General features: G+C 50.5%; 1 protein-coding gene across 1 annotated transcript; it reads right to left on the bottom strand.

The window, feature by feature from the left end:
• Positions 1-7,552: 7,552 nt before the first annotated feature.
• LOC123090579 (glucan endo-1,3-beta-glucosidase 8) lies at positions 7,553-11,162 on the bottom strand. Its single transcript, XM_044511897.1, has 2 exons — positions 10,588-11,162; positions 7,553-8,954 (listed from the first exon to the last, which is right to left on the bottom strand). Exons 1-2 carry the CDS (start codon positions 10,923-10,925, stop codon positions 7,835-7,837), a joined length of 1,458 nt encoding a protein of 485 aa, XP_044367832.1. The 5' UTR covers positions 10,926-11,162; the 3' UTR covers positions 7,553-7,834.
• Between the last annotated feature and the right edge of the window lie 1,494 nt (positions 11,163-12,656).

Raw genomic sequence — 12,656 nt, forward strand, 5'->3', positions numbered from 1 at the left:
GAATAAACCTTATGTTCAAGTTGTTAAACAGCAAGTTAAGATGCACAAAGATGATCTACACGAGATTCTAATCAAGTTACATATAAAGTTCATTAATTCGGAGCTACGGTCTAGAAGATATGAGCAAAACAAGTTAAACATGACATAGATGCAAAATGCACCCAAACATCAAGCAAACACACCAAAACAAGGATGCAACATGATAATATGAAACTATATGCAAAATCAAGCAAGTTTCATATAGAGCACATTCAAAACGGAGCAACGGTTCAACACATGCACTCTATACAAGTTTAAAGGACAAGCTGTCCAAAACAGCAACTAGGCATATTGTAAGCATCAAAATAACATGCTACAGCACTATAATATGAAAACAAAAGGCATGGACATGATGTACAGGTAAAGCATAAAAAAACATGAACACTGAGCTATCTTCAGAAATCACTAGAATATGCTCAAACACACATGGCAAGATTGCAAATAATAACAGTTCAGACTTTGCAGAAAATAACATCAGGTTGCAATGTTTAGAGCTATCAAACAACATGTTACAGGAACTTATCATGGCAAGCAAAGGCATGGCATGAACCTACTAATTGCATAGAACAAAAGTCCCTTACTGACCAAGAGCCAAAAAGGATTAGAAGATATGATGGCACCCATATAAACATAGCAAGTTATAATACAGATTCAAACATGGCAGGAACAACGATAAGTAGGCATGTTGGTGAGCTTGGGCAACTCACTACAGAGCAATACATGGCATGGCAAGGAAACCAACAGTAAGAAAACATTTTTGTGAAGCTAAGCATGGCAAGAGCAAGTTCATAGGGTGCATGAAACACTAGCAACAATCATGGCAACAACTGAACTTAATGTTAACAGGCTGACAGCAACATTATTTAGCAACTTTGGAGTAAGATTACAACAAGCTACAGCAGGCCATAATTGCAACTAGGGGCATGGATGGATAGAGCATGACATGTATAACAAAACACCCTTAGTGAACATATCCAGATTATGCATAGAATGACTTGTAGAAGCAGGTTTACATAGCATCACGAAATAACAGATTCAGCCTAGCAAAACAGCAACAGCAAGTACACTACTTCACGAGCTCGATTCACTCACCACAAGTCATTGCATGACAAGATAAGCATAGCATCAGCAAGAACACATGTTTATGAAACAAACAAAGGCAAGAACAAGTTCATAGCATGCAAGGATCAACTACAACAACCTTCGCAAAATTGAATAACATGTAAACAATATGCCAGGAAACATTTTGAAGAAAAAGTAGAGCACAAAAAAGACATGCTAGACTACTCCATAATTGCAAACAGGGGCATGAATGGCTAAAGAAAACCCATATGTTCAAAACATCCTTATTGAAGTATCTCAAAATATGCATGGATCTCTCTGTAGCATCATGTTTACAATGCATCAAAACAACAGTAGAACAGGGACTAAAATCAGCAACATCACGAAGCCTAGTTTGCATGCTTGTGCTAGTCACCACATTGATCACAAAAATACATGGCATACATCACTGTAAAGATGGCATGACATAGATCAAAACACATGTAGACATCAACCTCATAGGATGCATACATCAATCATGGCAAAAATGACAAAAGAGCATGTTCTGTTAAGAAACGGAAACTAACATTATGAAGCACTCTTGCAACGATGATTTAGGCATCAAGACGAACTCAAATGAACATGATGCAATGGAATGAAATGAAGTACTCGTTGAGACGAATAATTTGACATATTACACACACGAAACGAAGCTACGAATGCAGAGATATGATGCGATGAACCGGGCAACATTATGCAAAATATTTCGGGACAGTCATTTTTTTGAAAAAAAAACATGTGAGCGCTGGATAGCTATACTGCGCCTGGGGTGAGGGATAAGGTTGCCGGGGCGCTCACCAGAGCGGGCCGAGGCCCAGTAGGCGTAGCAGGCCGGCGCTGCAGGCAAGTGGGCCGGCAGGCGAGGCCGGGGCCCACGTGGCCGGGTCAACGCATGAGGAAGCAGGCGAGGCGACCGGATCGGGCTCCTCCCGATCCGCTGCGGCGACGGGCGCGGTGGAGGAGGGAAGGTCACCGACGGCGACAGACGGCGGGGAAGGCGGCGCGGGGCACGGATCTGGCCAGGGCGAGGCTGGACGGCGGCGAACTCGCCGGAGGGGCTTGCGCCGGCGATGGACACGGGACGCCGGCGGCGGGGACGGGAAGGTGAGGCGGCTTCGGGAGGCGACCGGGGGCGGCGCCTGCGGAAGCGGGCAGCGGCGGGCGGCGCCGGGACGCCGGGCGGCGGAGGGCGGCCGGGCCGGGCGGCGGCGCGGGGAGATCGGGGTCGGCACGGGGGCGCGGGGAGGCGCGGGCGGCCGCGCGGGCCTGGGCGGGCCGCGGCGGCGAGGAGGAGGCCAGAGGCCAGGTGGCGCGGTGTGGTTGGCTGCGGGGGCGAGGGCGAACGTGTCCGGCTGCGGCCGGACGTGTCCGGTGGCGGCGGGAGGAAGAGGACTAGGGTTTCGGGGGGATTAGACCGCGAATTGGGGGGAGGGGGACTAATTTATAGGTAGAGAGAGCTAGGAGAGTCCAAATGAGGCACGGTTTTCGCCCACACGATCGTGATCGAACGACCGAGAGCATAGAGGGGAGTTTGCTGGTTTTGGTGGGCTGCGGGAAGAGGTGTTGGGCTACAAAGAGAAAGGGGCTTTACGGTTACCCGGTTAACAGTTGGAGTATCAAACGAACTCCAAATGGCACGAAACTTGACAGACGGTCTACCGGTGCTATACCAAGGCCGCTTGGCAAGACTCGGTCCATTCCGAGGACGTTCAACACCCGCACACAAAAACAAGGTCTGAGAGGGGCGACGGGCGCGCGCGAGAGGTCCGGACTCCGAACGGACAACGGAGAGAACCGGGAGAACCCGAACGGATGCAAGTTTTGAAAAACATGCGGATGAAATGCAGATGATGACATGGTAAAATGCAACACGCAAGCAAATGACAAGGCAACAACGGCGAATATCTGGCGGACACCTGGCGCATCGAATCCGAGGCGTTACAGTTGACGACGACGAAAGCAATAGGTGAACACGCACCACGCTCTCTCCTAGCCGTCCGTTCTTTCCGATGGTCGTGCCGTGTCGTTCGTGGAAGCTGCAAGGGACCCGCAGCGCTGTGCGTCAAACGGCGGCATCTTCGAGGCACAGTGCCTGCAAAGCACGCACAGCACAACGTTTTTTTTCTAAAAGAAGACAAAAGATTACGCCTTATCGATTAATTAAGCAGAAGAGACATGAAACATATCAACATACAATGAACCACATATCCCACAGTTGCACTTTCTCTATTCTGATTTATTAGTCTCTTCGTATTTTAGATCATACTTTGACAATGATTTTAACTAATAAAATGTAACTATACGTAGTGAAAATAGTATCACCCGAAACTACATTCAAATACGAATACAATAATATATTTTTTATGCCATGCCTTAACATTTTGCTAGTCGGCGTTTTATTCGTTTGGGTCAGCAAAACGGACAGTGGACAAGCGGACACGGTCGGACATGGTTTTTGTACCCGACGGTGCTGCTTCATTTTATGACATGTCCGCCGGCATTTCGTCCAACACCTGGTGGGGGCGAGCGCGGCCAGCGGAGCGGCGAGTGGAGCACGTTCAAGGCGAGGTTCAGCCACCATCCACCTGAGCTAGCTAGCTCGCATGGGGCGCCATGCACAGGCCAAGCACCCACCATCCAACGGAGCTAGCTAGCTCGCGTGGGGCGCCAGGCCGGCAAGGTTAGCTCCGCAGCGCGTGTGCTCGCGTCACCACCGCCTTGGCTCAGGTGCAGAAGAACGCGAGGCGCGTGGAGGTGCAGAAGGTTGGCGCGGGCCAGGAGGGATCCGTCGTTCTCTTCTTGAAGACATCGTTCCGAGGCTCCTCTTTGTGTTTGGTTCCGGGTGAAATTTTTTGTCACGTTTCACGTCGTGATCCCTCTTGGGGGCGTTATTGTGAAGCATAGAGGGTGTAGGATGTTTTTTATTTCGGTCGCATAGTCACGTGCGTATCGCGCGATCCGATTATTTGAGGATCAGTGTTGTATAAGGGTTCCCCATTACTATATATCATTCGGCCGCGTACTCTGGTGTGTTATTGCTTTATATATAAAACATGGCGAAAGCTTGTTTTGGGAGAGGGGTCCGCCTCGATTTTTTGTCAAAAAAGACCATTTGACGAGATGAATTGACAAAAAAGACTACATATAGATCAAATTGGCAAAAAAGACCCCCAGGCCATGGCGGCAGGCGCAACAGCCGACGCGTGGCACTTGCCGCCACGCCTGGAGGTGCCGCCAAACTAGCAGGCGGCCACTGGCGAGTAACAGGAATTGACAGCCGTGACCATCCTGGGACGGAACGGTGCTGGAATTGTGGGCCATGCCGCCAACATATGAGGTGGCCTCTGCCGCTGCACTAATTGCAATGATTTCTTGTCTTTTTAGATGGCACTAATTCCTACAAGACTAGGATGACTAAAGCACTAATTGATTCCCGTCTAAAATTTCGTCTATCTGCACACTGATTGCAGTGTTTTGGACCATCTATATTTCCCGCCTAAAATTTCGTCTGTTCACGGTTATTTCTACGCCATTAGAGCAACTCCAGCACACCGACCCAAACGGACGACGCTTTAGTTTGTTTTTTGTCCGTTTGTGTCGGCCGCCCGCTCGGCGTCTGCCCTCTTTAAGATTTGGGTCGGCAGTTCGCCCTACGGCCGCACCCATTTTCATGTCCGCATGCAAAGTTTCAAAAAGGCCCGCGGCCATAGTTCATGCCAGCGGGCATGTCGTTGCCCGAAGTTCACGTCGGTTGGCATGGCCGCAGGCATTTCCTCCCCCCTTCGGATGACGAGCCACCAGCCACCGGTGTGGCGTTGAGGTCGATGAGTGCTGGCGCGGGCGTGGAAGGCGCCACCACGCTCACCTCGAGCGAGCATTCCCCGGAGAGTCGGGAGCCTTGCGGGTAGACGTGGAAGCCGGGTATCGGATGCGTCGCTGATGCGCGGGGCAACTCGGGCAACACCATTCGAGGAAAAGCAGATGAGCCGGTGCTGGCCGCGGCGACGACGGCGTTGACGAGGTCGTGCTGGCCAGGGTTTAACCCTAGAAACATCATCGCCTTCCTCATTGCCGCCGCGACGCGGGCTTGGTGGCCTCCTGCTGCGTGGCTGCGGCGATGGCGGCCGCCGCGATGGCTTCGTCCCTTGCGTCTGTCGCGTGTCTCCGGCCCTTTCTCTCCGTTGATTCCCTTGCGCGCTCCTCGGATGTCAGCTTCTTCTTCGGCTTGTGCGCGGCAGCGGTCTTGCGGGGGGGAGGCGAGGCTTGCCAGGTGGAGTAGTTGGCGCGCGTCCGCCTCGTGTCCGCGCCGACGCAAATGAGGCTCAAAAGATGGACCGGGAATGGGTTGGCAGGCAGATGAAAAGCGGACGCGCGTCCGTTTCGGTCGACGCATTGAGCCGACTTTTCTGTCCACGTCAACTCAAACGGACGTGTGCGACGAAATAGGTCGCCGCGTTGGAGCTGGAGGGAGAGGCCGCACCACCGCCGGACAACGCCACCACGCCCGCGCGTGCCTGTTGTCGCGCCGCTGAGCCCCGTAGTAGCCCAGCGCCTCCGGCGGCCAACCGTCCCGCACCGTCTGGGGGATCCGCGAGTAGGGGGAAAGGAGCGGTCCCGCCTCCGTCTACGCCGGTACAAACTGATAATACAAGTATATGTGAATTTTAGGCGGGAAATATACATGATCCAAAACACTGCAATCAGTATGTAGACGGATGAAATTTAGACGGTAATGAAATAGTGCTTCAATCATCATGTCTTCGTAGCAATTAGTGCCATCTACAAAGACGAAAGGCATTGCAATCAATGCACAGAAACAACTGTCAACACAGCGAAGCTATCTCCGCGTTGCAAAACAGCAGCGGCAGAGGCCGCCTCAATCGTTGGCGGCATGGCCCACAATTACAACACCGTTCCGTCCCAGGATGGTCGCGGCTGCCAATTCCTGTTACACGCCAGAGGCCGCCTGCCAGTGTGGCGGCCGATGCTGCCGCTTTCAGGCGTGGCGGCAGGTGTCACACATCGGCTGCCGCGCCTGCCGCCACGGCTGGGGGGTCTTTTTTGTCAATTTGATTCACAGGTAGTCTTTTTTGTTAATTTATCTCGGTAAGTGGTCTTTTTGGACAAAAAATCGGCCCGCCTCTGGCTTGGCCGCCCCATCGCGACCATGAGCCTAGCGGCCCCGACGACGAGCACACCCTAGTTGCTTCTGATGCTGCCTAGCGGCATATGCCCAGCAGCTGCTATTGCAGCCACGACCGCTCCGACGTGCCGACGGCGGCCAGATCACAGGTGGGTGCGACAGAGAGAAATGAGAGAGGTGGGATGGATGTCAGTTGGGCCAGGCGGGACATGTAGCGAACACACGGACGAAGAGCACACAGAAAACAATCGTTTTGTATTTGTCTTTGACCCAAATCTTACCAAAATTTAGGATGAAAATGGGTTTGAGAGGACAGAAAATAGAAATGGGTCTGTGCGTTGGACAACATTTTTTGTCTGCGCGGAAAATGCGTCCGTGCGTTGGAATTGCTCTAATAAAACCTTTCATGTGAATCATGCATCTCTCGTAGAAAAAAAAAAGAAAAGAAGAATTGCTAATGCACGAAACATACGTACATCAACTCCAATCCTATCAAATTCAAATAGTAACGTATATGGTCCTATCAGTCATCGCTCCCTAGCTTGAACAGTGACCACTCACTCACTCCCACCCATCGACTAGTTGCATTTGGTACCAGCAAGTCACCAACAATCCCTCCCTCGCGGCTAGCTGTCGGAGACGAGCAACGCCATGTTTACACGTTGGATAGCTGCTCTACTCCTAGATCGGCATGAGCGAGCTCTGGACACGTTCGTTTCGGGGGAGGCGACCGACGATGACGGCAACGAAAGCAACATGAAAATGTATCGATCGTTGTTCTTGGAAGTTGGAAGAGACCAGCTACGTTGTGCGTCAAACGTGGCCTCTTCGAGACACAGTGCCAGCCAACATCCCACAACTATTTTCTATAGGATGTGGCTAGTTTTTAGTCAACTTAAACTTTATCGAGTATCAGTGACAGAAACAAATCTCAATCGACTGAGATATACCAAGACAGTTTTTATAAACAGGAACATTGACAAATACTCAAAAAACATGAAACCCATGACAACACGATCAACTTGGCAAACATAACCGGTGCACAATGACCACAATAGTCCACACTTGTACAACGCAGACCCCCCCCCCCCCCCCCCCCCACCCACACCCACACAATAAAAACGCTTTGTCATGAGGTCACCCCCCACCCCCACCCCCACCCCCACAATAAAAACGCTTTGTCATGAGGTTACCAACGAATTCACCTACACAAACATAGCTCCACCCAGGACAGAGGCGAAGCAGGGCACAAACATAGCTCCCAAATGATAGTCACAAGCAAGGTGATAGACTCTCGCCCTACGACACAATGAAGACAACGACGTGTGCTCAATCTTTCTTGCTATACATCTAAATAAACCCTTGGAATCCGAGGTCCATGGGCCCCTGTGATCATACATACATACTACAGTGGCGTATCGCGTATACAAACCAAAAGAATATCTACAACTACAAGTGTGTAACATCTAGCTAGCTCCTTCCTTGTATAGTTAATTAACTGCTCCAATCACTACTAACTAGCACCGCCATATATAGCAATCAGATTCGCGCTCAGAGCATGGTCACCATGGCCGCAAGAACCAAGGCCAGCAGGGCCGTCGTCAAGAGAACTGTCGGCCGCCCCGCCGCCGCGGAGGTGGTCTCGAGCTGTATGGTGAAGTTGCAGGTGCCCGTGGAGGGGTCCTGCCGCGTGCGCACGGCGAGCCCGTCGAAGCCGCACGCCTGCTCGTCCTGGTCCTGCACCTGGAAGTAGGCGTTGAAGGCGTAGGAGGCGTTCCCCGCGGGGTCCATGCCGTTGCACGTCGACCCGAGGCTGAGCGAGGTGCAGTCGGCGTTGGAGCACGCGTAGCCCACGTTGTCCGCGAGCCTGCTCATGTTCCCCGCGTTGGCGTTGAGCACGCACCACACCCGCGGGAGGTACTCCACGCCCCGGGCCCCCACCAGCGCCGTGTTCCGGCCCTGCCCGGTCGGGTCCATGGCGTACTTGGGCTGGCCGTCATAGCGCATCACGCCCCAGTGCCGCTCGAAGTAGCCCGGATCCACGCTCTTGACGTCCTCGTCGATGAGGCTGAAGAGGTAGATCTCGATGTACTGGTTGGGCCGCAGCGGCGTGCCGGCGTTGCTCGCCAGCTTCCGAAACAGGCCCGTGTAGAAGCGCTGCGCGTAGGCGGCCGTGGCGTGCTTTTCACCGTCGGTCGGCCAGCCAACCTCGCCGACGATCACCGGCAGGCCGCCTACGCCGGCCGCCGTGAGCGCCGACACGAGCGTGTCGAAGTTGGCGTCGAACACGTTGGTGTACTGGATGTTGCCGTCGACCACGGGGGAGCTGGCGCCGTCGAAGAAGGCGAAGTCCAGCGGGAAGTCGTCGTTGCCGTAGAGGCTCAGGTATGGGTAGATGTTGACCGTGAAGGGCGCGCCGCTCTGGTTGAGGAACTGCACGATCTCCGTCATGAGGCCGGAGATCTCCGGCCGAAACCGCCCGGCCGACGGCACCGGGTTGTCCTTGGGGGATTGGTACACGTCGGCGTTCAGCGGTACGGTGGCCTTGACGGTGTCGCCGACGCCGGCCTCGTCGAGGGCCTTCTGGATGTTCTGTAGGGCCGGCAACGTGACATTCAGGAACGTGCCATTCAGGGACGACAGAAACGGCTCATTCCCGACGGCAACATATCTGCAGGTAGGGAAATGTATAATTAGTTTTCATACCATGGTTATCAAAACAAATTTGAATAAATGTTGTTATTAACCTAGATGATTTTTCTTCTTCTAATAAAGGGCACTTTTATTAACTTAAAAAGTTAAAATATAGCATGAGAGGACACCCGACACCCGTCCTATGCATAGCAAAGATGCACACACGCAACACTAAGAGATGATAGTTCTCAGTTGCGACGGCTAATTCACCCGCAAACAAAATTTCAGGCATGATACAGGGACAGGGCGGATTGCATGATGTGCCAAGATTCTTTCCCAGCTGATCACCATTATGAGAGAAAGAAAACAGTTCGTACAATTTTTTTTGCACTGAACAGTTTGCGCCCATGTTGCAGAAATAAGAAATGTGTTGAGGACTTTGTGGATGTCTAGTGGGCGCCAAGAAGGGCCACTGAAATGAGATCAAGTGCCCTGCTTCTTTTTAGTAATAAGATAAGTAATCCCTTTTAGGCGACAAGGATTCAGTGGGATGATCGATCCACGTGGGTTCACTAGTGCGCGTGACAGATCGTTTTCAGAAATTTTCTATCGATCTTCCAAAAACAAAAGCAAAGAATTTTTATTTATTTTTTTGAAACAAGAAAGCAAAGAATTTTCTATCCAAGAACAATTAGCAGATAAGAAGTGCCGAAAGTTAGATTCTTCGGACGTCAACTGGGCAGGACAGATGCAAATATGCGATGGATATGTGTAGGGAGGTAGCTTTATGTTGCAATTAGCTGAGGCATGCCAAGGTTGCCACTTTGCTGACAAGAAAGCCTCCAGTGAACGAGTCAGGTAGGGACAATCAGCAAATTGGATATCCACATCATCCTATATTCCTATACCTATGGTGAGTATTTTAGGCACCCACTGTGAATGAATTATGAAACAAGATAAAGGTTTTGGGCCGCATGCTTCAGACTCAAGCTTTTGGAAGAAGAAAAGGGGAATTGAGAGAATCAGGACATAAATAGTAGTACTATCATTGTACACAAATCGAGAAGGTTAATAAGTATGTATGGAGTATTATCGTAAACTCACAATATGCACATTTAAAGGAAGAATAAGAATATAAACATCGCTATCAAATACTCCCTTCGTCTCCAAACAAGTGTGTCAACTTTGTACTAACTTTAATACTACCTCCGTCCAGGTGAATAAGTCATTCGCGTAGTTCTAGGTCATCGATTTAAGGCATTAAATATGTGGTATATGTCATGAAAAATATATCACAAGATTTCTACACGGATATAGTTTCTAAATATATATTTTTTATCACGTATAATACATATTTAGATAGTTAAATTGTCGACCTAGAACTACGTGAATGACTTATTCACCGAGACGGAGGTAGTATAAAGTTATATTAAAATTGAGACACTTATTTTGGAAGGGAAGAAGTAACTAAAGTACAAAATTGTAACTAACGCTGAGACACTTATTTTAGGCCTGAGGGAGTAATTAAAACTGCAATTATAACATGATGACAACAGAAGCATCAGTGAACAGGTATGAAAACAGAATAAGCAAATTGCATCCGAGATTGTGAATCAAAGAGCAAGAGGGAAGAGGATCATCATGGATAGAGGAGGAGCGGAGGTGCTGACCGGATGTTGACGCCGCCGCCGAAGTTGTAGGCGCTGACGTTCTTGTGCACCCACTCCCTGGCGGTGTCGTAGTCGGTCATCATGTCGAGCATCTTGTTGGGGATGGCCACCATGACCTCGATGCCGGAGCCGGCGAGCGCGCCCAGCGGCTCAGCGTCCGCGTCGAACAGCTTCACCTTCTTGATGCCATTGTCCTGCAGCATCCGCACCACGGTGCTGGGCGGCAGCTGGTGCGACGCCATCGTTCCCCAGTTCACCCCGAGCCCCCCGGCCGCCGGAAGCCCCGCGACGGCGAGCAGCAGAAGCAGCAGCACCGGCGCCACGGCCACGCCCGCCATGATCGAAGCACCAGAGCAAAGCTCTCAGCCACACGACCACGCACGCACGCAAGAAGAGTTCACGAACGTTCGAAGCAAGCTAGCACCAGCCGAGCTGAGCTTTGAGGCCACACACACGCACGCACGCTGCACGGAAGAAGAGTTCACGAATTTAACGCGGATTTTGGTTCCAGCTGGGGCACCAGCGTACGTGTAGGAGGAGGAGGAGAAGGGATGCGATTTGGATGATGGAGAGGTGCGAACGATTTGATTATTTTTTCTAGTGCGGTGCGGTGGCTGCTTTTGTGAGGCGGGACAAGGACGGGCGGTTTTGGATACAAGTGCACCTGGACGTGCGTGTGATGACCAAGAACCACATACACATACACATCACACATCGCAGGCCGGTGATGGTGAAGGAAAGGCAGCTAGCTCTACAAAGTTTCGGTCTTCTCCTCACCTAGTACAATATAGATCAGCGACATTTATATCAAAGTTGTACTAGATCAGCGACACTTATTTTGAGACGCAGAGATCAGTGACCAACTACCGCGTGCATGTCTGCAAGCAGGCATCATAGAGCATCAACAAAGTTGGCAGTAGGCCTAGGGCAACACGTACTGGTCAACACTGGTGTTAACATGCGCGATCAGTGTGTTCTCCAAGTTTGTTCGTGCCCTGAGAACCAACTCAACCGAAATATTTTACTGGCGAATCTCTCTGCAGATTCAGAGAAGCGGGACATCGCTCTGCTTCGCAACAATTTTTACGGTTATTATGAACAGGACGCCGTGCATCCTACTTGAATGTCAACGCTCTTTATGTAAAGAACACATGTACCCGAACCCAAGCAAGATTCCTATTACTATTTCATACGGCCCCATAAAAGAACGGGTTCCACCATCAAAAGATGGAACTCCAAGCTTCTTTGTTAGCCGTCCGGTGGCGAGGAGGGGATCCCGGTGCCTCGGCTCTTGCTAGTAGTTCGAGTTAGGATTTTCTCTCTTTCTCGTATGGTCTTCCGAGCAAATGGCGGCGTTTCATATTCAAGCTGGTCTTCCGAAGTCCGTTCCACGTCAAGTTCGTTCATCAGGACAGAGTTCACATAGATTTGTGTCGTCTTGTTGAGGCAACGAGGTTAGGATTTCTTGTCGGGTGTACCCGACGATAAAATTTGGTGTCGAACGCTTTAGATCATTTCAAGAGTTTAGTGGCGACAAATGTGGCTAGGGAACGCCGGTCCTTAGAGGCACATGCACAAAGAATTGCTAACTGTCACCGACAAGGTCAAGCAGGCTCCAGTAAGGTAGCGATGGCAAATGTGCTTTGACGGCTGGTTTTGGCAACCATAGTAATTGTTCGGTGGCGTAGGGTTCTCAATGAAACTTTCACTATATTTTTGGCGCTCATTACTTCTTATTAGTCTTCGAGGGTCTTTTTCACAGAAAGAAAAATATTGTTTTCCTTTTTTATCTTTTTTCAAAAAGGAGGAATACCCCAGACTCTGCATCAAAGAGATGCGTACAATCATTTTATTATACTATTGCATAGAACCTAAGAAAACAAAAAACAAATACAAGGATCGATTCGAAGCCACCGTCCTGGCAACTACTGTCGCTGCACTTAAATTCTTGACGAGGTTCCCTGACCGCGTATCAACACACACACAGAGAGAAAGAAAAAGATAACGAAAAGGAAAAAAAATGCAATAAAAACATCCTGGCGCAAAACCACAGCAAAAGCAACGTCTAA

This window comes from Triticum aestivum, chromosome 4B, assembly GCF_018294505.1.
Source record: "Triticum aestivum cultivar Chinese Spring chromosome 4B, IWGSC CS RefSeq v2.1, whole genome shotgun sequence".
Classification (NCBI taxonomy): Eukaryota; Viridiplantae; Streptophyta; class Magnoliopsida; order Poales; family Poaceae; genus Triticum; species Triticum aestivum.